Below are 26,590 nucleotides of genomic sequence, written 5' to 3'. Positions count from 1 at the left end.
TGTTCCTTTCTAAACCCAGCGACAAGTGTTTTCTGTGGACCTTGCCTCGTCTTCATTAACTTATTTGACAACACCTCTTGCTGTTGCTAAACAGAGTGAAATCCTACTTAATACACAATCTATGGTTGAACCCCCTCCTCCCCAGACTCGGGGAAGCAGGACCAAAAGACATGTGCAACATCATAAACTGACAATAACAAACAAGGATGAGTCAGCTGTTTATAACTGTCAGTTGTCTGTCAATGTAAAGTTAAGCCTGTTACCCTGAAAACAAAAACTCACTGCTCCGAAAACGCACCGTTGGAGTTTGAATTCAGTTACTGTCTGTCTCACTATAAACATCTACTCCTTCTAAAAGATTATTACTGATTTCTCGTGGCTCTTAAACAGACACTTACTGATTAAATTTTGAAATAAGAATACTAAATATCAGGAATTTTATCGTATTTTATTACAAAACCGGTAATCGGTTCACTTGGCCCATAGGCAGTTGGCTGTGTATCCTACTACAAATTATCACAAAGGGACGGGTCTATTCTGATTCATGTGGTGCAGCTGAGATGGAAGACACACTTGATGGCATCTGATTTCAACTGATAACACAGTACTCACATTTTCACTTGATTGTCGTCTTTTCTTTGCCTGATTATGCCCAGTCTCCATTTTTTCTGCCAGCTCCATCTTTCGCTTGTTCCTCTTGTACGCAGATAAACTGAACTCTGTGTGTAAAAACATTGTGTGTTTTGATTCAGATTTACAGGTACACAAAATGAATTTCTCAGATGAAGCGATTTCCGAAACGGTGCAATAAAACTCACTGGTGGCCATTTTCTCTGAGGGGCATGGTGGTATTCCATGGCTGACTGCCCAGTCATGCGCTCCTCGCCCCACTAAAAAGCTGACAAAAGAAAAAAAAAAATTGCTATGCATGAAAGGTGATGTGGTCACATTAATACAACATTAATTAATAAGCATAATAATCACCAGGGGGGTATTCTGCCAGCTGATAGTTTCCCTTTCTGTGCTTCACTCAGTAGACGATTTGCAGCTAAGACTGGGTTCCTAATACCTGAAGGAAAAGTCAGAATTAATGTTATAAAGTAATACTTTAGATAGATTAAAATGGGTAAAAAACTTTGTAGCACAGGTGAACTGAATACAGTTTTTGTTTTTGTAATATCTATTGGCTTTATTTGTGCAGTAATATCTGTTTTGTTCACTTCAAACGGCAATCCATCTTATTGGGTTTGCTATGTAATGTTGTGCATTTTCATTATCTTGCACAGTTTCTTGTACACATGAATGCTGGTTTGCTTTTGGCCTATTTAAACACGTCTTAAACCTTCTGAAAAACACGGGTTGGCAGGTATACTTTTTACACGTAAGCCAACAAAGTTTCATTCATCATGTACAAATTATGTGGCTAACTGTTACATGATGCAGACTTGGTAATAAAAACAATCTGTTGTCTTTTGGACTAAATGATTATGTGCCAGTTTCACCCCCGGGCTATTTGGAATAAATCGTGAGTTCTTTAACATAAAATTGCTTTTGTTGAAAGCCTTCTAGGAAAACTCTCTGTGAGTATGCTGATGTGTACATAATAACATTTCTTGGTTGTTCTCCAGGTAGAAAGTGGGTGGTCTCCCATTGTAAGCACTTAATGATGCTAATTCCCTGTAGTAATCTCTGTCTAAAAAAAAACAAACAAACTCTGAGATGGTAGAAAATTAATCAGGTGACTGAGAGTTAGAGCAACAACAACAGAGCAGCACACGATAAATATCAACATGTGTAGTCACTCACCACTAATAGCCCCTACAGCACCATAATGCAGCGACTTCCCATCCATGATGCTCGCATCACATTCAATTTCCCCTGACAAATTAAGGTTGGAGCCCATGCCCGCGTTTGTAAAAGGAGAGTCCTGAGAACAATTAAAAACAAGGAGAGTCTTGAGTAAAGCGAGGTTTGTGATGAACTATTGTCACTGCTAATATGCTGAAGGAAAGTCAGTCTTTTTTTTTTAGTTTAACTAAGACAAAGGGAACACTCTTTCTTGAGGTCCTACTATGTCCTAATATGTACTGTAGATCTATATTTCACATGAGCAACTTATATAACTGCCTTACTGAATGCACTTGTACTACATTTGTTGTTATAATAATAATAATAATAATAATAATAATAACAACAGCACAAAACACTACTTTTGAAACAGCTCTATCAAAAGAAAACTATTATTATCTCCATAACACAACAACAATCAGATCCTGAAACATTTATGTTGTTGTCGTTACGTATTTTTTCTACCTGGGACAATAATCTTGACATGATATTCGCATGAATATTCAAAACAGAATTGGCTTTTGTCACATGAGTCCTTTACAGCTGTGTGTTTATTTGCTTGTTGCTGCTGGCTTTGGCTTATGTCTTACTTAATATATAGGAGGCTGTTAATTGTTGAGCAAGTTCGTGTCTTTGTTTCTCAATATCTCTTGCGCTATGCCTCATGCTTTGGCAGCTTTCTTAATTAAACAAACGGTGGCTTTCTGTGTTCAAACCATGTCAGTAACTGTGGAGACTCTAATTTCAAAGGGGTAATAACGGTGACAATAACTTTCTATGACTTGTATTTATGTATACAATAAATTGCTGTTCTAATCTAGCTTTAAAAACAGAGTGCTTGCTGCAGTGCAGTATAGTTTCTGTACATTTTTGCAGCTGCAGAGAGCTCATCAGAAACATTGTTCTTTATTCCAACCCTGCCCTGAGGAAAATCAGCCCTTACATCATCCGACAGGATGTACGTACACGCATCAGAGTCTGGAGCAGAATAAAGCTGTTTTGGATAAACACATACACATGTCACATTAACTTTCTTATCCTCATAGGTTTTTTGGATGTTGTTTTTACAAGTCCAATCTGGGCCATAATTGTCTTCTATGTTATGTATGTGGGATGTTATTAAAACTAAGGTGGTAAAGGTTGACTTTAAATAATCAAACATGGATCATGATCAACAAACCTCAAGTTCAACCAGTGCTGCAGCCACTGCCTCCACTGCAAGCGCCCCAGCTTTGAGACGGTCCACCGCCTGGAAAAGATGGACAGTGACACCTTGTTGAAAGCAAAGCAGCTTTCCAGTCAAAGTACCAAATTCAGGTTTTTTTCACTTCAGCCTTTGTACAATGTTTTCATTATATTCCTTCTTTGAACAGCATGAGAAGATATGGACAGAAATTAATTAGATGTACTCTCTTCATGCACTTATTTTGTTTTCTGGCCCCTACATAATCACACTACAGTGAGCAGAACATGTACATGTCCAGCTAACTAACCAACACTCATAATAGGAGAAAAAAATAGATTAAAGACAGAAGAAAAACATGCAATTATTATCCTGAATTGAAACATTAAAGTCCAGTGTGTTGAGATTTACAGGGATTTATTGGCAGAATATGGCAGAAATGGAAAATAATATCTTTAAGTATGTTTTCATTAGTGTATAATCACCTGAAAATAAGATTTGTTGTGTTTCCGTTAACTTAGAATGAGGCATATGAAAGACTGCTGGCATAAAAGCAAAACACCTCTTCTAAAATTGAGCTGTTTGGCGAAAGTGAAGTACAGCATTCAGCAGAAACTGGGCACAGCTCATCACCCACCTAAAACCATTCCTATTGTAAAGCAAGGGTGGTGGCTGCACCATGACATCCGAAGGATATAAGGAACGTGTGGGTATGAAGAGAACAATGAATGAAACTTAATACAAGGATATTCTTGAGAAAAACCTGCTTTGGAAAGCCAAAGAACAAAGACTTCCCTTCCAACAGCAAAATGATCTTAATAAAGCCAAATGAAAACTGGAATGACTTCAAAACAAGCACTTTAAAGTGCTTCAGTGGTACTGCCAAAACACAGATTCAAATCCCACTGAAACTATATGGACTGACAGCTGTTCACAGATGCTCTCCATTCAACCTGAGCAAAGTTGAGCAAACTTCTGAGAAAGTGCATGAGAAAATCACAATATCTTACTGATCAATCTGGTCCAGATGAGTTTTTAAGACGTTTGCTAAACATTATGCAACAGGTCAGGTGGCCTAATAGAAAAATGAGGTTGCTCCATATATTTTCTTAAGACAGTAGATTCACTGATAGAACAAGAGCAGAAAGCATTTGCATGCAAATATGTAGAAGAGGGAAGTTTTGTAGAGTCAGAGAAAGGAAACTGTTAACTATTAGAATGACTGACAAAAAACAGTTACTTCTGATAGATATGGGGGTTTCAGGAGAATACTTTGGTGTTATCAATAAACAAAGTTTCTATATTTTCAACTAAAATTTCATAATGAATGCCCTGAAATGTTACTTCTATTGATGATCAATGTCAATTTGCTCTCTTATTCTGTATTCAGAAAATATCTAATACATTAAAATGCCAAATCCTCTTGACTGAAATCATACGATTGCAACATCCCAAGGTTATGTTGCTTTTTTGCACATACATACACATACAGTTTCCTATAGTAGAACTTATTAAGTAAACTTACTCGCTGGCAGGCTCTTTTGCACACATGCTTGTACTCCTTGGCCTTAGATTCAGAATGGTATCCTGCTCCTGAAAGCAAAAAATAGGGAAAAAATGTGTTTGACTATTCATAAACTGATGACTGTTTCTACAAAGCTCTTAATTCTACATGGTAATCATGGTGTCTGTACATACCTGCATGCACTAAAACAAATCCACCAACAAGTTTTGGCTTTTGATTTTTGCTTGAGTCCTGTTTTTTGGACCACGAGTTGGCCAGAGGAGAGGAGGGTTGCTGCTCTTCAGCAGAATTCATTACACTTTCCATAACCCCTGCATAACTCAACAAGCCTATCATGGCCTATTAGACAGTGGTGGTGAGGAAATCATTTTCATGGCACATCTGTGACAGAAAAAGAAATACAAATATTACCATACAGGGACAATACAGGTGAACAATAAATATCGGGGCTGATAAACTATCATCTGATCACAGGAAATTTATATTATAATCTATTATTCCAATAGTTAACTTATAGCCAATAAATATTGGCTACAGAATATCTAATCTGACAGATTAGACAAAGCATTTAATTCAAATAAAAACAAGTCTCTTTGTGAAGTTTTTGATGTACTTCTGGCAAGAAGTAAATCCAAAATAAATACATTCGAAAAATCTGAACTAATGATTTCGTTGTCAATAAATCTGTCCATCATTCAATTGTTTAATCGATTAGTTGTGTAATTGATGATTGTTTTCCAAAGCCAGAGGTGACGTCTTCAAATGTCTTATTTTGTTCACAACCCAGAGATATTCAGTTTACTGTCAAAGAGGACTTATAAATCAGAAAATATTCACATTCAAGAAACTGGAATCAGAGAATCAGTATCAGAGGCTTTTTTCTTCAAAAAATTACTCAAAATAATTAACAAAATAGGTGGTGATTAATTTAATAGTTGACAACTAATTGATTAATCAACTCATCATTGCCGCTATAGTCAGAGCTGTTCATTATTTTTTGTTGCAATAGGGATGTCAGCTCAATTTAGTCTGGTAAGAACAAGGGATGTGCCATAATGTATTGTTCATGATATGTTATTAGAATTTTTTCATGATGAAAAAAAGAAAAAATCTGATCATGATCATGGCAATGTTATGGTGGAAGAGTTAGTTCGAAACAGGGAGGCAAATTCAGAAGCGTGGAAGCAGTTTGGTTGCGAAAAATCAGATGTACAATAAACCAGCATAATATGTAAGAAGTGCAAGAATGCTGTAACAGCAAAAGGGGGCAATACAACAAATTAAATTCACCACCTCAAACAGAAACTTGTCAGAGCTATGAAATATTAAATCATCTATCTTTGCTCACTACAGCTTAGCCTTACTTACCCACAGATGTCCTTAAACTACAGGCTATATTAACCTCTTAGTACATTACAACTATGTGAAATTATCTTATAGAAGCATGTAGTTATTGGTTATTAGTATCGGCTGAGACAAAATCCTTAATGTGCATCTCTAAATACAGGATAAGATGAGATGTTGCTGATGGACACTACAGAGGCAAAGAACCTCTTGCAAAGCAACATGGTAGTTCTCAGCAAAGTACCACTGAGACCACAGAGACACCGGCACAAAGTGGGCAGTGGACAGGTTTTCACTGCAGCAGCAGCAGCAGCTGATTTCTCTAACAATTAATTATGTGGTTGAATGGATGAATCTGCAAATTCTCAGTCTTGACAACACACAGCCTCCTTGAGTTGCTACTCAGCTCTTCACTTACCCTGCACTACAATTATTACATTTATTGCAACTACTAACTCAGGTACAAAGACCATGTAACTAAAATCTACCTTGTAGCTAACGCTATCTAAAAACATGTTATTCATAGTCCTGATCCACAAGACTACAAATCACAGCTTGCACACAAAATTAAGGTATCACCCATCACGTTAACCTAAATGGACGTTATCAACTTTCCAAATAATGTTGTTAATGTATCGTTACGCATGTCAGTTTAAAGTGTGCATTATTAAACAAGCGTTGATTGCTAAATAATACATATGTTTAATTGATAGAAAGGGAGAGTTCATTAAAGGCAAGTTACTTATCTTAAGTCAAGCTAACAGTCTTGTGTTGTCGTTAGCTTGTTAGCTAACAGCTCGCTAACACAACAACCAAAACAATCTGAACTTACAGTTTTCACTCCTCTCCTACCAGCGACACACGTGCCTGCTGACCACGACGTTACCTGACATGTGTCCTATACACATGAACGGTAACTCTAACTGAGACAAACTTTGCTGCCACACACTTTCACTCCTCTCTGCTAACTGTGCTAGCTAGGTAGCTGTAGCATACAAAAGTACTTCCTGGTTCAGATACACGTTGCTAAGGAAGTGCCTTCAGTGCAAACACTGGTACACGTGGGTGAAGCCGCACAAAATAAAACCGCTAAAGGGATCAAATGCAGCTGCACATCCTGTGTTCTTTTCTTGTTGACATGCATAAATAAAAAATATACACAAAAAATGAAAAATATGTAATTATGAATCTGAAACATGACGAAGAAATCTGTATTTTTGAAGTTAATATTACAATTTGCACCTGAAAAGTCATCATCAGTGCATATCTGATATAGTCGAGTGAACATGAAAATGAAAATAACACGTTTTTTAAATAATCAAATTTATTTATTTTAATTAATTGACATTTACATTTTAATATTACAATACAGTGATAGTACAGCTCAAGATTTTAGATTATGACTGTAAAGTTACAACAGATGAGCAAACCTCAACTGAAGACCTACTTATTCAGGTAAGCATTTAGTTAATGTAGTGCATTTCTACATAATTCTACTGTCAATTTTACTTGTGCATGTCTTTGCCTTTAGTTGGATTTTTTTTTTTTTTTCATGATTAAAGAAAAAATTCTCCTGTTTTTAATGCTACACGGCTGATTTTTAATATTTCACTCTATTTTATAAATTTAGTTTTTTCTTTGCCATGTTTTGACCTCCATATTATTATTATTATTATTATTATTATATTATTATTATTATTATTATTATTATTATTATTATTATTATTATTATTATTATTATCCTTGTTGGTTGGTGATCAATAATTTTCAGGGCATCCTTTGAGGTCTCATATGCACTTGCAGATGACATTGTTAATTAAATTTTAATATGCTTTAAAGGAACAGTTCACCCCAAAATCAAAAATCCAATTTTTTTGTTGTGCTATTTATTCATCTAGATAATTTAAGTGTGAGCCGTCGTGTTTTGGAGAGATCAGCCATAGAGATGTTTGCCTACATTAAAAAAAATTCAAAACTTTCTCTAGAAATCATGACCTGGTAAACCATGATAATCTGCAGACCTTCCTGTGAGCAGTTTCATGTAGGAACGAGGTAACTGGGTCATGTACCACCTTTATGTGGTGGAAAAATAACTGAGAAAAATAAGACCTGACTGCAAAAATTGAGATGGACAAAACTAAATGTATGGTTGGTATAATTTCTCTAATGTATGTAGGTCTTATAGATTTTATTTAAGACTGTTTCATAACCAGTTACAAACTCTTTGTTGTAGCTTTAATGTTGGTTACGCATTGTCCTTGTTCACATAAAAAACAAAATGACAATGAAGACATGAAATATTTGACAAAACATGAAAAAAGACACTTGCTCAGTTGCTGAAAGACTTGGTCCTTTTAGTGACTGCCTGTGTAAAAGATTTCTTTATTTGTCTCAGTGCAATAAGGATAAATTGAGGCTGGTAAAATTTAACTTATCATCATGGTTGTCAGCCAGCATACTACACTGACTTGTCCGTCTGGTTTGTGAAATTAAGAGACGTTGCATTGATTTAATTGTGTTTAAATTGCATTACACAGTTGTCAGTTAAGCTAACTGGCCAAATAATTTCTAATATAGTCCCGATGGCAGCTGCACAATTTTCTCAAACACACTGTAGTCTTTTTTTTTTTTTACACTGCAGATGCTTTGTCTTGTCAGAGCAGGAAACACACAGGTCTAACTCATTCTCTTAATGATAGCTCAGCTCCATTAGGCTGTCATTAATGTTAATAATTACACCTATGTTTTTCCCCTGTGACATGCCAAACTGTCTGCAGACTTACTGGCTATTGACTGTGAGGAAACTGGTGTCCCTTGTCCGTCTGTAATAAATATCTCGCTTTGTGGGTTTCAACGTCACTGAAAAATGGTGAGAACAAAAACACGCTCTTTGTCTTGGAGTCTGATGTGGTAACACAAAAAAAACTACATGTTTTAAATAAAGAAAATTGCTCTCTTATCATGTATCTAGATGGCTCCAAAGTCAAAGACTTACCATATAACTGTGACATCCCGTGTTTAAGTCTGGCAGTGGAGATTTGTTGGGTGGCATCCCTCTGTCTCCCTTTGTCCCTTTGTTTCTTGTCCCTCAGTGCTGATAAACTGTCAAATAAAAGGCAAAAGTGCAGAGAAATGGTCCCTACAATAGTGAGAGTGTTTGAAAAGAAGAAAAATATCCAAAGTAAGGCACCAGCAGCCTTTTGACACTGTTATATTATCTATTCAAATTTATCCATTCTTTCCAGCAAGCCACGCTCTCATATTGTCTGTTATCAGAAAGCTCATTTGCACCAGTTTATTGCTGCATCTGACATTATGATAATGCCCTTCTTTGGTTGTGTTTTGCTTCACATTCTTGGATAAATCGCACATTGTGTGTCAGATTAGATAACTGAGAACTTTTAATCAGAGGCCATCATTCGCTGGGGAGATATTTTTAGTGCAAGTTTAGGTCCCGCAGCTGCGAATCGAGTCCACAGTAATCGCTTCGCCTTCTCCGGAACAATAGTGAGGAGGTATAGGGAAAAGAAGAGGATGTGCTTTTCTCAAGATATGGCCAGTCTGACAATTTTGTGCTGAGCCTGTCGGGCAGCTGATAATTAAACCCCGAAGAGAAACATTCAGTTCTTGCCTCAGTGTGAAGAATGACTCAGTGTTGCTTTAGACACAGACAAATACACAGCCTTAGTGGCTATGATTAGCTCTTTAGAAAAGTTTATAAGCCAGCCCCTGCCGTGCAGTTAGAACTCTCTCACCATTTACTGCGAAGGATATGATGCGTTCTCAACATTGTTGGACATAGGCAAAGATTATTGCTCCTTCTAATACAAAAAATACTGTTTGAACAAACCAAAAATCTTTCACTGACATCATCTATAACAAAGTGCAGGGAAGATTTATTTATCATTACAATACAAGGATATGTGGCAACATTGAAATGTAGTTCTCTTTTTGCTGCTCACAAAAAAAAAGTTTATTTATAATGCAATAGATTGGTTGAATAGGTAACTAGTATAGTGCAGATCTCCACCAGACAACCCAGAAAGTATATCTGGATGTAACCCCAACATTTTCATTAGTAACAGTGATTGAGTCACAGTAACAGATTACAAATACATTTATTTTGTAATTTAATTACAAGTATGTATCTACTGCTGCTGGTATCATATTAGACTTTTGTGTGAAATTTTGTCATAATTGAAGGATGAATTCCTGAGTTATGGCCAAAAATGTGTTTTCTGATGCCACATCCTTTTATCTTTGGCCACCAAAATCTAATCAGTTCCTCTTTGAGTCTAAGTGGACATGTGTACCAAATTTGGAGAAATTCCCCTGGAGTGTGGGATAGACATGAGGTAAGAGTGAACTTGACCTTTGACCTTTATCAGTGGACGCTTTCTAAGTTTGATGAAGTTCCCTTGTTCTTGAGATATCACATTTTACAACACACCCAGGACCGTAGCTCTTCTTTTTCTTCTTCTTCTTCTCCAGGAGGAGATTTTTATTCAGATACATTTATTTTTGATGTAATATTTTGTATTGGAGGTGCAGTATTTGTCCACAGGGGCCTTCAAAATAAACAAAACAGAAAAGTTCCTTGTAGTGGGAAATGCAGCCGTTTCTGAGCCTTGTTTACCAGGGTGGAGATGGGTGATGTCCATGACAGCTTCTCTGTGATGTTGATTCTCAGGATCCTAAAACTGTTCAGCTGCTCCACCTCAGCTCCACTGATGTAGACAGGGGTGTGCGTCTTTGCCTCCTTTCTCCGAAAATCAACAACAGTGGTTTTGCTGAGGTTGAGAAGTAGGTTGCTTTCGTGCACCACTCTGCAAACGTTGATTTCCTCCTAACATGTGGTCTCAATAAACTAATAAACTAAAAAGTAAAAGTAAAGGACATATCCTGCTCATAACCCTGAATTCAACCAATATCATCGCTGATCTGAAACAGGCGCTTTTATGTTTACTGCCCAAACAGAAGTTGTATGGGTGGACCAAAACAAGCACATTCTTTAATCATAATGAGCAGCGTAATGTTGTTTTCTTTGGATCAAGTCAGCAGAGATGAAAGAGTGCCATTGAGCAATTAATAGAAAAAGAGAGCGAGAGCGCTGGGGCCGGGATGCAGAGTGCTGAAGAGGATCCAGCTCGCCTTCAGGGGGTGACTTTAATATCACATGCCATCAAATCTCTGTGTAAACTTCTTCTTGCTGTTGTTGATGGTGTGCAGAGGAAAACTGCCAGTCCAGTTTAAATAGATGTGCTATCTGTCATGACCACACAGACCGCAGACATGAGTCATTCAAGGCCTTCTCCGCTTTTCATCTTGAGACAAATTCACACTTGCACAGGCTATTTGTGAGCCAAAGTGAGCTGTACTGTAGCTATAAAACTGCCCCAGCATAACCTTAACATCAAATATCTGAACATTTTATTTTTAGAGTGCTACATACACCCTTAGAAAGAGAGGAGTTCTTCCTGAAGGGCCGAGGTTCTGAATAAAGGGTTTGTCAGAACAAAATTTTGCAGCAACGGAATTAAATTTAATCTACGTTTAGTGTCAAAGCTTAACTCAAGTTTAAGGAGAGGTTTAAATTTAATCTTTCTTAATTTTATTCTACTTTAAAAGTTTTGTACAACAATTTAAAGTTAATCCTTGTTGCTGCAATCCAGCCATAGAGTTATAGTATATACAAAAATTATTGCACTGGAAAAAAGGAAATGTAGCAAGACATCAACGGTAAATGAGCAGAATTACCCTGCAGAAAAAACTGTTGATACATAGAAGCCATAACGGTTTGGATCACTTCTGTGCATAATGCTTTGAACATTTGAACATGCTGAACATCTATCCACACTAAATCTATTCGGCTTGAGTTCAGCCAGCGATCAGGAAGGAATTCCTGCTGCTTTGAGCGGGCAGAGAGCAGGCACGCTCTGGTGTGAAGAGACATGCTGGATGGGGGCTTTATTAAATAGAGTAAAATAAACAGAGGGAGCCGCTGAAACACATTTTGCCAAAGCTACAACCCACAGGAATCCTGCAGGAAAAGAATACTCACAGTGTGATGCTTTTTTAATCCAACCCCAAACCCATTTTAAGGCTGCAGACTAAACAATGTACCACTCAGTAAACCACTATATTCACTTCAGTACATCACAATGCCTCTCATGACAAATTGCTCTTACAGTTGAATTACAGGCCGGAGGAGACTGTGATCTACAGTAAAACAATGCTTGAAATCATGAATAAAACAGGTGCCACAGGCAGGAATGAGAAATTAGAAATTAGAATATAAGACCATAATGTCTAATTCAGAGTTACGGGACAGTAGCCTGTGCACTTTAAACATGTTGTACTTCTGCAAAGTTTCAGAAATAAAGGTTCTGGTCTGAGTCTTCATCACAAATTCAAAAATTTCCTAATCTTTTTTAAATCATATTTACGCACGAGGGCAGTGAAATATAATGTGAAATGAACTATTACCACACTAAAACATGAAATATGGTGGCAACAAATTACTGTGCCAGTTTCATTTCATTAAAAACAACTTTTCCAGCATTTTACAAACCCAAATAAACATAGTGCTCATAAGATGTATAGAGGTGTGTATCAGAGTAAGTCTGTGCACAAACGAGCTTGTCTCTACGGCACTTCTCTGGGTTCCTTTCGTCTGAATAGCGAGCTGCTGGTCACATCTGTAGAGCAGATGAGCATAATACATGACAGGACACAATAGATGATATGGGCAGACAAATGTTTGATTGAGAAGGTTGAAAAGAACCCACACAAACCACAGAACTATAGTGTTTTCATGTTCAGGGTAGGCACTGCGTCAAAGTCAGCGCTCAGAGATCAGAGTGCAGAGTCTCTGACAGTGCGCTGCAAAAATATTTCCAGCTCTACTGATTATACATTAAAACTATTTTGCAAACTATTCTTACACATGTATGTGAAAGAACAGCAATGTGTTTACGTGTGCGTGTGCAGTTAAGCAGAGGAACTGTTTTTCTTTGCTCTGGAGGCTCAACACTCACTCAACACTCACTCAACACGTGTCATTTACTCATCATTAACTAATCCATGATGAGGAGTTTGCCTTCCCCACGACAGGAAAGTGACGTATGCGGCTTCCATTACATTTTTTCAGAAGCTGAGCAGAGCAGACTCATCTCCTCCACCCAATGCCACAGAAATACTCATATTCTGTGTATTTTAGATTTTCATGCTCAGGTAATTGCCCCTAACAAGTTTGCAACTTGCCTTGCTGTGACCCTAACCTTAAAATTGTTGTTGTGTAATTGTTTCGATCCCAGCAACGTGGGGACAATATTGATGATGATTTTGGCCCGTAGCGCCTGACGTGACTATTATTGCGTGACTTTAATAATTGTCAGTAATCACACAAAATGTGAATTTAGTTTACATCTATAGTCTTGAGCTATCAATAGACCTTTTTAAACTGCAGTCATATTGATATTAAAATGGTTTAGATAACAGTCAATAAGCACAGGTGTCACCAATGATAGTAATCACGGTCCTGTTCCATTTAGTGTAGCAGAGCCTTTTCAACAAGCCAACATGAATGATAGCAGCATCCTAACCTGAATAGACAGGAGCTAATTAGTATCATTGGTAACACCTGTGTTTATCCTGCTATTTCACATCAAAATGGCTGCTGTGAAAAAGGTATTTTAATTTACTAAACCTTCTATCTAATCTAAACTAACTGTCATTTGGAGTCGACTGAGGACAGACATGATGATCTAATCCCTTGACAGAAATGTACCAAACCAAACAGGCACTAAAAACCCATCAAAGGACTTATGGATATTGACATAAGAACACATATAAACAACAATTTCCATCATTATAATTCCTGTAGCCCCTGGCTCACTTTAAGTCAGGGGTAATTTTGTGCGTTTCTCTGCAGATAATTGCGTTGCTGGCTGTAATTACGTTGCTATGATCACAAGTGGGATATGAAAAACATACATATCAGGCCAACAAGAGATTAGACGATGCAGCGCTCTCGCTCGTGACTTGTAGGTAAAGCCGCCGGCTTAATCTCCTTGTGCTGTAACCATGACAATAACAATTGCCTACGCAGTCTTACACAAATAGATCCTTCCCTGTTTGGAGTGTACAGCTTGCCCTGCAGAATCAACTGTTCACCCAGAACAGCCAGCCAAGTTTGATCTTTTTGCTGCTCGTCAGACATCATGTTGTCTGCATTACACTTGTTGAGCAATGACTGAACCACAACGATCCAATGAAAATAAACAGAATCCAGCAAATATGATATATGAAATTACGTTAAATCATCCTCCATTAAAACAAACAAACAAACAAAAAACAGACAACATGGTATCTGTCTTTAAACGATATGATAGTGACTGAACCAGGGAATCAACAATCCAATTTCTTTAAGGCCCTGCTCACCCATGCAGATGTTTTTAATCACCCTGACTGAAATAATGTGATGTCACAAAACTCTGCGGACCAATCAGAATGATGACCAGTGTATTCTGTCCTGCTTTAACAGGGACAACAAACAGGAGAGCGAGGCAGCTGCTAATGAATCGTCAGTTCAGTCCCAAGAAGACAGTGTGGACTGTGTTTGTATATACCACTTACATTACTTCTTTTTTGCAGACTGATGCTGCAAAACCCTGGGGACACATACAGTACATGAGAGAGAGAGAGAACATTTTGAATAATGCTTTGAAGAAAGTGGATAACAAAGAGTCAGTATATTTTTTTTTTGGCATCCCATTACTCCTGTTTTCTACTTATTGCCAAAGACGTGTAAAAAATTTGGAAAGTCCTCCCAGTGGACCTACTGCAGCAAGTAACAATTCACTGTCCGAGCCTTTAAAGGCTGTGTAATAACACCGCCATCATTTGTAGTGGACACTGAAGATGTTTTGAAACAGGTGGTGGACATCACTATGCCTGATAACTTATTTTTTAGTATCTTTTTATGTGGAGAGTTTATGTAGTCAGATTCCTCATGATGATGGATTAGAAGCTGTGAACTTTTACCTCAAATTGCAGAAAAATGCACTCCCAGTGTCGCCTAAAATCTAATGTTTACTTGCAGTCTCAAGAGACGACTATGAGGTCACTATCTGCTCTTAACTACGCCGATTAGACAGACATATATTGAACAACACCCCCTTGAGGTGCTGGGCATAAGACTGTCATTAGAAACAGGAACATGGATTTTGCCATTGCTATAGAAAAACTTCCCTTAAATTTATCTGCATCGAAAGAGTACGACCCAGTCCAAAAAATGGGGTAATTTCATTAACCAGCGCTTAAGCATTTTGGCTTCATTAATTGAATATACCTATATACATCTGTGGGTTTAATCAGACAGGTTTTGAGTTGTTTTCTGTGATTTATATAAAGACAACATGAAGAAGCCACAGGTGAACCACATTGTTCACTCTTAATAAAGTCCCAGTTTTGTTTATTGTGATATTTCTCCTAAGATGGTCCCAAGATCAACCAGCACCTGATCCCTTATACTGGCTGCGCAGTTCTCTTTTGGGATAGTTTGACCCAAAATCAAAAATACACATTTTTTTCCTCTGGCCTATAGTGCATTTTATCCATCTAGATTTCTTTGGTGTGAGCATCAGAGTTTTGGGGATATTGTCTGTAGGGATTTCTGTGTTCTCTCCAGTATACTGTGACTAAATGGCACTTGGCTTGTGGTGCTCAAAGCACCAAAAACTACACTTGAAAAGTTCAAAACCTGTGTCTGTTTCCAAAAATCATGACCCGGTTACTGAAGATAATCCACAGACCTCGCTGTGAGCAGTTTCATGTAGGAGCTACTTTCGTTGTACAGAAAAAAGAAAATAGACACTGGTTGTGCGTCTTTGCTTTGAGAACTGCAAGCTGTGTGCCATTTAGTCCCAGAAGAGAAGAGAAGGTAGACAGCTCACGCCAAAACAATCTAGATGTATAAATTGCTCTACAGGCCAGGGGGGAAATCAGTATTTTTGATTTTGGGGTGAGCTGTCCCTTCCTTTATTGAAAGGTCAGAATGAAGGTCAGAGGTCAGGGCAACCTGCTTTGAATTTTGCATCCTTCACAAATACACTACACCGCAGCGAAGCCTTGCTGACAAAGAGGTTTTGAACCTCTCAAACTCACTCTTGAGTGTTCTGGTTGAAGTCCAGTCTCCTTAATCTTCAAAGACAATTGAAAGAAGAAAAAACTGCATATTAAAGCAGGAATGGCTAAAAACAACATTCCCTACATGCTTTAGTGAAATATCTGCAAGTCTTTGTAAGGTCAGTTCAGAATCACAAGCCTCTTTCCAGACTTTACTGAGAATCGAAACAGAAACACCCTGAGTGTGCTGCTGCTGCTGCTTATAATGTTGCAAGGTTGACATCTAGTGGTTTACTTTGAATAGTACAGCCACTTTATATAAATCTTATCTTTGTTTAAATATTGGGTGAAGGAAGATACTTTAAATTGCTATTATCATTGACTCTGGCTGGGGAGGTCCTGCTGCAGTTTCAAACAGAACAGACATTGATGCAATATTCTAACATTTTGTAAATCCATATTAGGTAGTTAGAGGGGAAACTAATTATGATATTACAAGGACAAATTATGAATTTCTGTGCCAGATGTGTGCGATGATTACTTTGTCTTAATTTCCTAAAAGGGGCAGCAGCTCAATTAGATAAAGATCTTTAATTTGACTGTAATATGAGACATCTGGTGAACACAGGGAGAGCATTTTGCCACATTGCTCCTGAGAAGAGTGAATCCTTTGCAATGGAACAGGAACACAGCTTCCACCTATACTGTCAGTTTGCTGTTAAGGTTATTAATGCATTTATGCAGGCATGTTTACGGAGCTGCAACGGCTGAACTGCTGACACGCAAACTGGATCTATTTCAATAAAATAATAAACCCCAGTTTAAAAAAAAAATCTGGATCTGGATCAGAGTACAGCTTGGATGAAAGATTTTTTTTCCACTCTCAGATAATGTCAGTGGTTTCAGGAGCAGATGGGTCTGGACCAGAGCAGAGCGAACACAACAGATGACAGACGGTGGTCTCTGGAACCAGCCTCTCACATATGACAGCCTGACTTACTGGTCTGATCTGGTCTATCCTGTCCTCTGTCATAAACAAGGGCAGGTTACCATGCTTCTGTGTTCATTTGTGCGTTCAGTGACAGTTATTTAAGTCACATAATAATAATTATGTCAGATACTGGCCAAAATTATCCTTAAAATGGTCCGCATGTTGCTAAGACCCAACAATGACACAACATGCATATCATATATTATAAGCCAGAGTCACAGCAAGGCAGGAGCAGTTACCTCGTCATGAAAATCTGAGATATGAAAGTTTTTATAAATAATGAGAAGTTTAGTCATGATCAGTCAAGAGGTGCTACTAAGGCCAATAACTCTTTAGGGCTAATCTTCTATTGAAGGTTGATTTATGGCCATTTCTGGATCCAAATTTAAGTGCGTAATAAGGAGAATAATCTAATGTTGGACTACAGTACAAATATAGCCCACTGTTATTACACATTATATCACTGTACGCACCAGCATCCTACACTTTTCACTGCAATGGGATCAAAAAATTAACAAAGCCCTGCATTGAAAATGTTGCTTGAGCAAAAATATGGAAGTATAATTAGGAAAATGTACTTAACGTACTAAAAATCTAATAGCTCCTGTGACTGTTATAGTATTATGTATTATATCATTCAATTATTACTATTCATGCATTAATGTATAAGCCGGATTTTAGTGTTGTAGGAAGTGCTGGAGGTCATTTGAACTATTTTGTAACTAATTATTATTTTCATGGATGATTGATCTGCTGATCATTTCCTTCATTAATCAGTTGTTTGGTTTGTAAAAATTTTCACAGACATACAAACAAACATATTTGAAGACAAATGTTGTATTTTTTAATTTTTTACTCCACTACGTTTATTTGACAACTTTAGCCCACTAGTTACATTGCAGATTCAGACTATTAATATGAAATGAAAATCAAATAATAATTATTGATGTATTTATAATAAAAAAGCTACCCAACAGCATATACAGTAATTAAAAATAGTCCCTCCTTTACCAGCTGCAACATACATTCATAATTAGGCTATTATTCTGAAATGATCCTGTACTTTAACTATTTTTTTTTATAATACTTTTGTACTTTTACTCAAGTAAGGTTTGAATGCAGGACTTTGTACTTGTAGCAGTATTTTTACACTGTGATATTGTTATTTCTACTTGGGTAAAATACTTCTTACATCAAGTAAAGTTGCATGAAAAGTATCTCAAATCTCTACTTGAGTAAAAGTACTTAGTTACATCCCACCACTGATGAAAGTGGACTCTACTCTCATCTGTTTGCATCCCAGTGGCCCAGGCACCTCACACGCCAGGAGGCTGACCCGCCGCAAACAACCTACTCTGCCTCCGCGGTGCGTGAACCTCCTCTGATTGACGCGTCAGCCCCACCAATCACGCGCCGACTTCCGCCTTTCCGCCAGCCAATCACTCGGCCGGGATTCGTACACATAATTTACGGCGCAATCACGGTAGGTTGAGCCGCCAGAGGTCCATAGAAATTTGACAGCTTCACAGGTGAGACAACCCGTCCAGAGGCTGTTTCACTTTACATTTCAGTTTTTTCCCGGAACACTATTCACTGTGAGCCTGGGGTTGCCACAGTCAAAAAACAACCATTCGAAGTCAAATCATTCCGGCAGCATGAGCAAAAAGAAAAAGGACTGGAAGACTGAAAAAGGTAAGGCTTGTTTTGGGGGGAATCAGGCTATCATCATCTCCATGGCAGACAGCATGAATTCTAACCATGCCTGGAGATTGACAGCCACTCTGCGTGTCTTCTCCGTGATGCTGCGATACTTCTTCATCTAGACTGTTCTTTAATCCCACACGGTGACTGTACAGATGTTATAATGATGTTGCGCCTCTGTTTGGCTGCCGTAATGCATGTTTGACATTCGCAACAACACTGTTCATATATAGTGCCTCTTGACTGCTTATTAGCTTACGTTTCCGCTTGTCGCTGATTTTTCCAGAGTCCTTATTTACCTGTTGAAGTGCTCCTAACTAAAATATCCCACCTTCCACCTGTGTGATACCCAGGCAGTAGCTCGCTGAGTTTCAAACCTGCAAACACATCCCTGTAGCCAAGTCACACCAAACAAAAGAAACGGAGTGTCTAATAGTTTAAAACGTGGTTATTAATTATTCATCAGAGGATAAACATGACTTCTTGTCTGTTTCAAACGCACAGTGGACGATGCGCAAGATGCTAGCAAAGGAAACTTGTTTAATTGACTCCAAGTGGTTTCATTTTCAGGCACATGTAGCGGGACTGACCTGTTGTGCACAAACAGGAAAGGCATGTTATGTGGTTATTAAAGGAGAGCTTTTGCATGGTCGACATTTTCACTTTCATTAGCAGGCAGGCTGCAGCACAGGTGCAATATACTCTTTTCACAGCGGCCATACTGATATCAAACAGTAGGGTAAACACAGGTGTTACCAATGACACTAATTAAGGTCCTGTTATATTTAGTCTAGCAGAGTCTTTCCGGTGAGGCAGCAGCACAATAGCAGCACCCTGACTCTGTTTGACCTGCATGGAACAGAACCTTTTAAGGCAAGATATAAAGGATTTAATATATAGATTCATATAAACATAAGCTCTCTAAATAATCACTTATGACAAGGGCTGCATGATATGGCAAAAAAAAAAAAAAAAGCGATTATTTTTGACAGGTATTGGGATTTCGGCATGATTCATGAGTAATTGGAAATGCATCATAATTTTTATTTTCACTAAAAAAATCCCCATTAATATCACGATGAGACGATCTTACTTTATCAGAAAGTTGCATCTTATGTGATTTGGATGTTGCACTCGGCCATACTGTGATTTTTATAATATTTCTAGTAGTTGTGCAGCTCTATATATGACCCTGCCCTCTGCCTGTATTTTCATTATTTTTGCTGTACTTGGGACAATTCTGCACAGTTTGGCAGTGGTGCATGGCCCCCCAGCCAAATACAGCATGCAGGTTTTCGGGACTCTATAAAAACATAATGACCTGCCGTTAAATTGCATTCTCAGTCCCTTTCCTCTGCTCTCTGCCTGTGAGAACTGCAGAAAGAGTTTTACACACATACACACACACAGGCAGAGCAGGCTGAGGATTGCTTTGGGTGTGTTCACACAAATACAGCATTGTACAAAGATGTACGTTTGTTTATTTGTGTTTTAAAACGTAACAGTGGTCAAACAATCAGAAAACAATTTCTCTGAGTCGCTGCTTTGCTCTCATGTGCCTCTTGTTTGTTGAGGAGGAGCCAACTTTAAATGGTGCATTTACAAACAGTCCTGAATGTTTTGCTTTTAATTAGTTTCACTGGTAATACCTGTGTTTACCTTACTATTTCATGTAATTAATTAGTGGTGGCTACATTCAGTTTATCCCATTCTTTGGGGCGAAGTAGTTAGCAACAGAAGAGGGGTTGTATGTGACTGTATTTCTCATCATGTGATAAAGACTGATGTGGGCTACTGGCTCCAGCCTTCACCTCTGTTCAGCAGGAACTGGGCCCAATTAATGGAGTGAAACAAGGATTGTTAGTAATCATTTTTGACATTGTTTTTGGATGGATTTTTTTGGTGAAAAATGGCAGTTCAGTCGGTGTCGTGAGCCAAGCCCGCTGACTCACGACTAATTCTTTGGAGTGTATGGGAAAATTCTCATAATGGTTATTAAAATTCTCTGAGTAAAGGTAATAATTAATCTTAGCCAGCTGTCTCCAGTTGGAGCAGGTAGCAGCACGGAATAAACATCAAAGTAAATCAGATTTCATATTCCGAGCGTATACCCCTCTTGTTCAAATTGCTTTAAGAGGAGATCAAGGCAAGTCGAAATGTGAAAGAAACTCTGAAACTTAAGGAATTTAATGTGATTATTTTTTAAATAGTATTTTGACCCAGACGTCTTTATGGGCTGGGTAAAATTATAACGTGTAGTGCTACCAACAAAGTAGAGTTGTTGTAAGGGGGCTTTCACATTAGGAACCCAGGTCCCGATCTGAGTACGCTTGATCCCAAAGTCCAGTTTGTTTGCTTAGTGAAACCGGGGACGTGGACCGCTGTCTTGCGACCGGCAGGTTTCTCTAAACCGCAACAACATAAACAAATGTTATGCAGGTGATGATGCAAGTGTGGTGGAGTACTGAACATTACTAATGTGGAAGCTGACTGACGTGGGAGTGGAGAGTGGGGCAATAGTGCTCAGGCACTGTACGAAGACATTGTACCTAATGTAAAAACACCCTAAGTCCTGTTTGCACCTTTGTTTTGTTCTCGGCAAAGACTAGTTTTAAAACTGGCAAAAACATGCTGAATGTTTTCCAGGATGTAGACTATTCTGAAGTTGGAAAACTTCCTTAAACAAAATTAACTAAATAAGGAAACATGAAACAAGAATATAAATAGTATTAAAGACTATACAAAATGAGATTTTATGTGACAGGCAGTCGCATCTCCTTTAGTTTTGTTATCACTAGAATTTGGTTCAGCGATGTTTGCAGCATTACAGTGACTGGCCTTCCCATCCAGAACTCATCAAGTCAAGATATGGGGCTCAGCATCAGCAGTGCCGTGGCTCCTGTAACACAATCTTGTAGACACTCATATTTAATAAAGCACATTTTGTGCCCATCCTGCTCTCTTGGCATCTAAGCTAAGATTTGAGATTCTTCAGTGACTAAAAGTTCAGCAGAGTGACGAAGCGCTTTAGTGTAGTCCAGAGAGCTTTGTTGTGTTCCACCTCAGAACAGCCTTTTTATTCATCCATGTAGAATAAAAGCAGCCTTGGGAATGACAGGGGTGGGCAAGAAGGAGAGAAAATACACAAGGGACGGAAGGGATACCCCTACTGCAGAAATACCTTTAATGTAAGCCTGACCTACTGTGGGATGTTGCCAAAAGATGACTTCTGGAACCTTGCCTTTCTTACCAAAATATTGGCCCCTACTGCGTCAATATTTTTGACTTTCATTTGCATTAGTCTCATATCTCATAGTCCCTCTCAAGAAATAGTACAGAGTCCCTATGATGCAGGGTGTTGTTATATGCTAAGCATTAAAGCCTAGACCTCAACATTTTGTTATAAAAAGAGCTAAATACAGGAAACTATTGTTATGCTTTTGTGTAGTTAAAAGTCATATCACCACTAGTTTGCTTAAACTGTTTTAAAGTGGTGTTGTTTTAATTGACCCAAGTCCCCACTGTGTACACTGGGGTATTTGCTGCATGTGGCAAAGATTTTCCCAGTGAAGCATAATTAAGATGAAACTTGTTTTGCAGAACAGCCCAGTGCTGTCTGGAAAAAAACAGTAGAAAGTTGAGGCCTCTTTTGAAGTCAGCGGAGATAAACATGAAGACACAAGCTGTGAGGGCCCCAGAGTGGTACAGCAGTACAAAGGTTAACAAGCAGCTGTGTGATGCTCTAATGTAAGACAATTATTTTGGGAATTTATTGTAAAACCAAACAAACAAAAATAAACAAAAAGTACTGGCACTGAGGGAGCAAAGTTGACACCAGCCACCATCCAAATGCTGGTAGCCAAGTGGCTTGTAGATTAACTTCACTCCCCAGAAAAAACAAAACAAAACAAAGGTAAGATATGCTTGGCTGTTAAAATGTGATTATTAACCAGTCATGGGCACAAAATTTTGCACTCTGGATGAAATGATATTCTGTTTCATAATATACTGCGATAAATTCCTGACAATTAGTGATACCGGTTCAAATTTCAATAATCATAAAAACTGTGTTTGATTACAGCGCCTTGAAAAACTTACATTAAATATTGTCCAGCATCAACAAAAATCTCCCAGACGCAAGCTTTTTCATTTAAAATTGAGCAGCAGCAGCAGCCTGCTCTGCTTGCAGGTTGATGTCCTTATCTGTGCTGAATGTGGTTACACATTGCTCTAGTCAAGTGGTTATATTCCAGTGTAGTCTGACACAGTCTATGTTCAATCTTACTTTGAGTTTCTAGATCAAAACACTGCCAAACTGTGCAGTTTATGAGTTGTCATCAGTCCCGCTTCGCTGATAACAACATCTGGGGCTGGGTGGACCATAGGGGCATTTGCACTGGACGAGAGGGGCTGCTGTCGGACGGGGCCGCAGCCCTGACAGGCGGCTGCATTACACCTTAGAGGCAACAGTGATCTGGCATCGTACATGAATAATGATTATAATATGAAATTTGGTAAAAGGTTTCCAGTGTTTGTTTCAGCGTTTTATGAACAGTATCAGCACATTTTAACAACACCGTGATAATACTGATAACTGTCATAGTTTTGGTCACTATTATCATGATATGAAATTTTTATACCTTTTATATTGTAGGATTTTAAATGTTTAAGTTTTAAATAAGTGCATATACAGTCCCAGTAGCCTGTACAATTTAAGGTTGTGGGCAAACTATTAATAACAGTCACATAAGAGTTTTTGTGGGGGCAGAGCAGAACAAGAACAGAGCCACAGCAAACAGGACAAACAGTTCAGAGTGCAATGAAGCTTAGGCAACAGGGTGACATCAGCTGAAGGCCATGGAGACACAAAAGTATGCACTTTTTCATTCCAGCCGATCCACACAAAACAGCCAGTTTTACTAATTAACACTCACCACCAAAGAAGACGGACTAATGAGTGAAATCAGCTGGTGGTGAGGTGTCTGATTGGAACAAGAACCTGCATTGTTTTGGGTCTACATGGCTCATAGCTGAGAACCACTGACGTATTAAGAGGAGAGGAGAGGACCGCCATTCAATCCCAGTACTTGTGTTCAGATGTCTTGGATGGCAGGCAGCTACCCGACTCAAGTGTGTTTAAGCAAGACTCAGAAGCTCCAGGGGTGATCTGTTACTGCTGATCCTGCACTGTGACCCTGCAAGCTAAAAGAGGATTTTAATGCATGATCACATTGTTAAAGATCACATCATCAGGGATCACATTTTTCATAGTTTAGAGAGCCAGGGAGGTGTGGAGGGAGCAGGACACGACTGATGATGGTGATAGCAGCACCAGCTGAGCAGTGGAGGAGGAGTCTTGTCATGAACCAACCTCAAGCGTCTGCTGCCGACCGTTATGGGTGCTGGTCACTGGGACATAATTTGGTGTGAGATTAAGGGAAGAAAACGAAGGAGGTTTAACCGAAAAGTTTGTGGCTTTCACTGGAAATGAATGTTCCACTTATCTGTGCCAGTATACAGTTTATTCTTCGTTATCTCTTGTATTCTTCAAAACGACACATTTAATTCACTCTGAAATGTATTGTTATTCTCTTCCACAGACAGACTGCTCCGTCTCGAACGGGAGGACAGACGTAAGGAGTATCGTCGTCAAGACTTCATATCTCTGGACAAGATCCCAACCTGGAGAGAGGAGAACAGATGTAAGAGAGACAGCTTTTTGTTTGAGGCGCTGCATGGCTTTTAAGTTGCATATGGCTTATAAACTGAATAACAATTTTTTATGCAGCTTCAATGATTCTAGTGTCTACATTAGTTTTATGATTCATCTTTAATATTTTGCCAATTCTTGTGCATTTAGTCACACTTTCACTTGCATGAAAATATGGAGACAGCACTATAATTCTGCATATACTGTATGTACTGTACATGCATTTGCAAGTTTGCTGGTGCTTATATTATATTGGTAAAGTTTTCCTAAAGTTGCAACTAGGTTATAGTGTATTTTATCAAACATTCAGTGAAAATACATCAAATGCTTTTGGCTCCTCTTTTTGCTGATATTCGAACCAACATTCTGATGATGAACTTTCCTTTATAGGTGAGATAAAAATAACAGTAAGCATCTTTAATATGAATTCTCAGGATGAAGACCTAAACCACACCTGTACATGTATCAACAGAGACTTAAATATCAGTGTTTCTTGTGCTATTAAAGTAAGCTTTTTTTTAAAAGACATATTATTTGAAGATGATTTGCTAATGTTTGTAAAACAATAAACAATTTGGCACGATATTCATTAAACCAATATTGCCTCCTAAATTTATTGCAGAGCATAGCCTAAACTTTGAAAACCAAACCAATGAAAACTGAAGTCTTGTAGGTTTAAGTATGTTGGGGCTATTAGTTTAAAAAAATACTGACTGTATTCTTAAATAGTTTTGATTATTTATTTTAAGTCACAGCTAGTGAAGCATAAGTTATTCTCCTTTGAAGTAAGTTGTTAAAGTACTTCTGCAGTACCCACTTTGAGATCATCCATCAGCATTATGACTTGTGCCACAACAGTGTTGCAGGTCTCTTCATGAACAATAAACAAACCTCATTTGATTTGAAATTAGGACTGGGCAATGCATTGATATTGTGATATGAGACTAAATATCTTTGATTTTGGATGTTGTTGGGCCCGCATTGTGCTGTGGCATAAGTTTTGTCTTTTTCTGGTTTAGAGCTGTAGTGAGTAGAAAGCCTAGAAAAAACAGCTGATTGTTGAGTCTCATCTCAAGGACATGAGTTAGGTTTTGTTTTCTCCGTCCTGAGCCTCTCCTACCAGCTTCATGCACACATGCAACAGTTTTCTGGGGCAAACGTAAGCTAGCACGGACTGTGTTTGTGTATTAGCCTCTGATAGAAGTCACCGGAGAAGTCCATTCTTTCCTTTATATCACCCTCATGTATGTCCCCCTTTGCCCCTTTTGTACTCTCACAAAGCGACTTTCAAATACAGTCCTCCTCCAGCCAGCAGGCAACATGGACAGAGAGGCTAATTCGCTTACTGTAAACAGCATGTTTAGCTCTTCTGTGGTTGCTGCTGCATACAGGTTTACAGGCAAGTGTGAAGATAAATGAATATTTAACATCCAGAAGTTTAAAAAACCAATGCTGAGTTCTCGTCTGACCGGTCTGTGCATCCATTATTTTTTTGTGGATCGAGGGGTCGGGGGAATGAAAATATTAGTCAAAAATGAATCACTTTCTTTTTGTGATCAGTTCTTCATTGAATTGGACACATGTAGATCATACACAAAACATGAAAAACAAGAGTTTTCATTCCTAACAACTGTTTAGCACAAACTATATACAATTCACCATAGCCTTGCAAAAAAAGAAACTGAAAAGAAAAAGAAGAAAAAGCACAGAAAAACAACAACACAAAAACAACAACAACAAAATTCCTTTTTTCCCAATTAGTGGCATGTTTTTGTCATTAGATTCTGCAGGATATTTTACACATTTCTGCCTTTAAATAAAATGTTTTAATTAAGTAATTTGGTATAACATAAAAAATAAAGTTACTAATGAGAGTAATAATTGAAAGTTTGATGTACAGTTTGTGTAGTTGGCTTGACATGTAATATGAGTACTATGATGTGTACCTAATGTTGCATGTAGGTCATGTGCAGAAAAGAAGGAAGTAATGTATTCAAGCAAGAAGCTGTTAACTTTAAAACTTACAGTAGTTTATTGTTGTGGCACTTTGTGTGACACTGATATAAAACCAACTAAGTCTACAGTTGATGTTCAGTGAACTGAGGTAGAATGGCAACTTGTTTAGGAGTGTTGGGTGATGTGCACACATCTGCTATCGTA

General features: G+C 38.1%; 2 protein-coding genes across 2 annotated transcripts in view; one reads left to right on the top strand and one right to left on the bottom strand.

The window, feature by feature from the left end:
- tasp1 (taspase, threonine aspartase, 1) overlaps positions 1-6,901 on the bottom strand; it is a 29,478-nt gene extending 22,577 nt beyond the window's left edge. The window contains exons 1-8 of the mRNA XM_084736340.1: positions 6,733-6,901; positions 4,730-4,937; positions 4,557-4,624; positions 3,029-3,097; positions 1,807-1,927; positions 985-1,069; positions 819-898; positions 613-719 (exon numbers count right to left, since the gene is read on the bottom strand). Coding sequence (XP_084592466.1) covers positions 613-719; positions 819-898; positions 985-1,069; positions 1,807-1,927; positions 3,029-3,097; positions 4,557-4,624; positions 4,730-4,892 — 693 coding nt within the window. The 5' untranslated portion in view covers positions 4,893-4,937; positions 6,733-6,901. The remainder of the gene's footprint in view (positions 1-612; positions 720-818; positions 899-984; positions 1,070-1,806; positions 1,928-3,028; positions 3,098-4,556; positions 4,625-4,729; positions 4,938-6,732) is intronic.
- Positions 6,902-18,502: 11,601 nt separating this feature from the next.
- The window catches only part of macrod2 (mono-ADP ribosylhydrolase 2), a 551,038-nt gene continuing 542,950 nt past the window's right edge, over positions 18,503-26,590 (top strand). The window contains exons 1-2 of the mRNA XM_084735639.1: positions 18,503-18,711; positions 24,321-24,422. Of these exons, the coding sequence (XP_084591765.1) occupies positions 18,675-18,711; positions 24,321-24,422 (139 nt within the window). The 5' untranslated portion in view covers positions 18,503-18,674. The remainder of the gene's footprint in view (positions 18,712-24,320; positions 24,423-26,590) is intronic.

The sequence above is a fragment of the Lutjanus erythropterus genome, chromosome 14, assembly GCF_056507025.1.
Source record: "Lutjanus erythropterus isolate fLutEry1 chromosome 14, fLutEry1.hap2, whole genome shotgun sequence".
NCBI classification, from domain to species: Eukaryota; Metazoa; Chordata; class Actinopteri; order Lutjaniformes; family Lutjanidae; genus Lutjanus; species Lutjanus erythropterus.
Note: the sequence above shows the minus strand (reverse complement) of the source record. Positions and strands in the feature narration are given on the sequence as shown.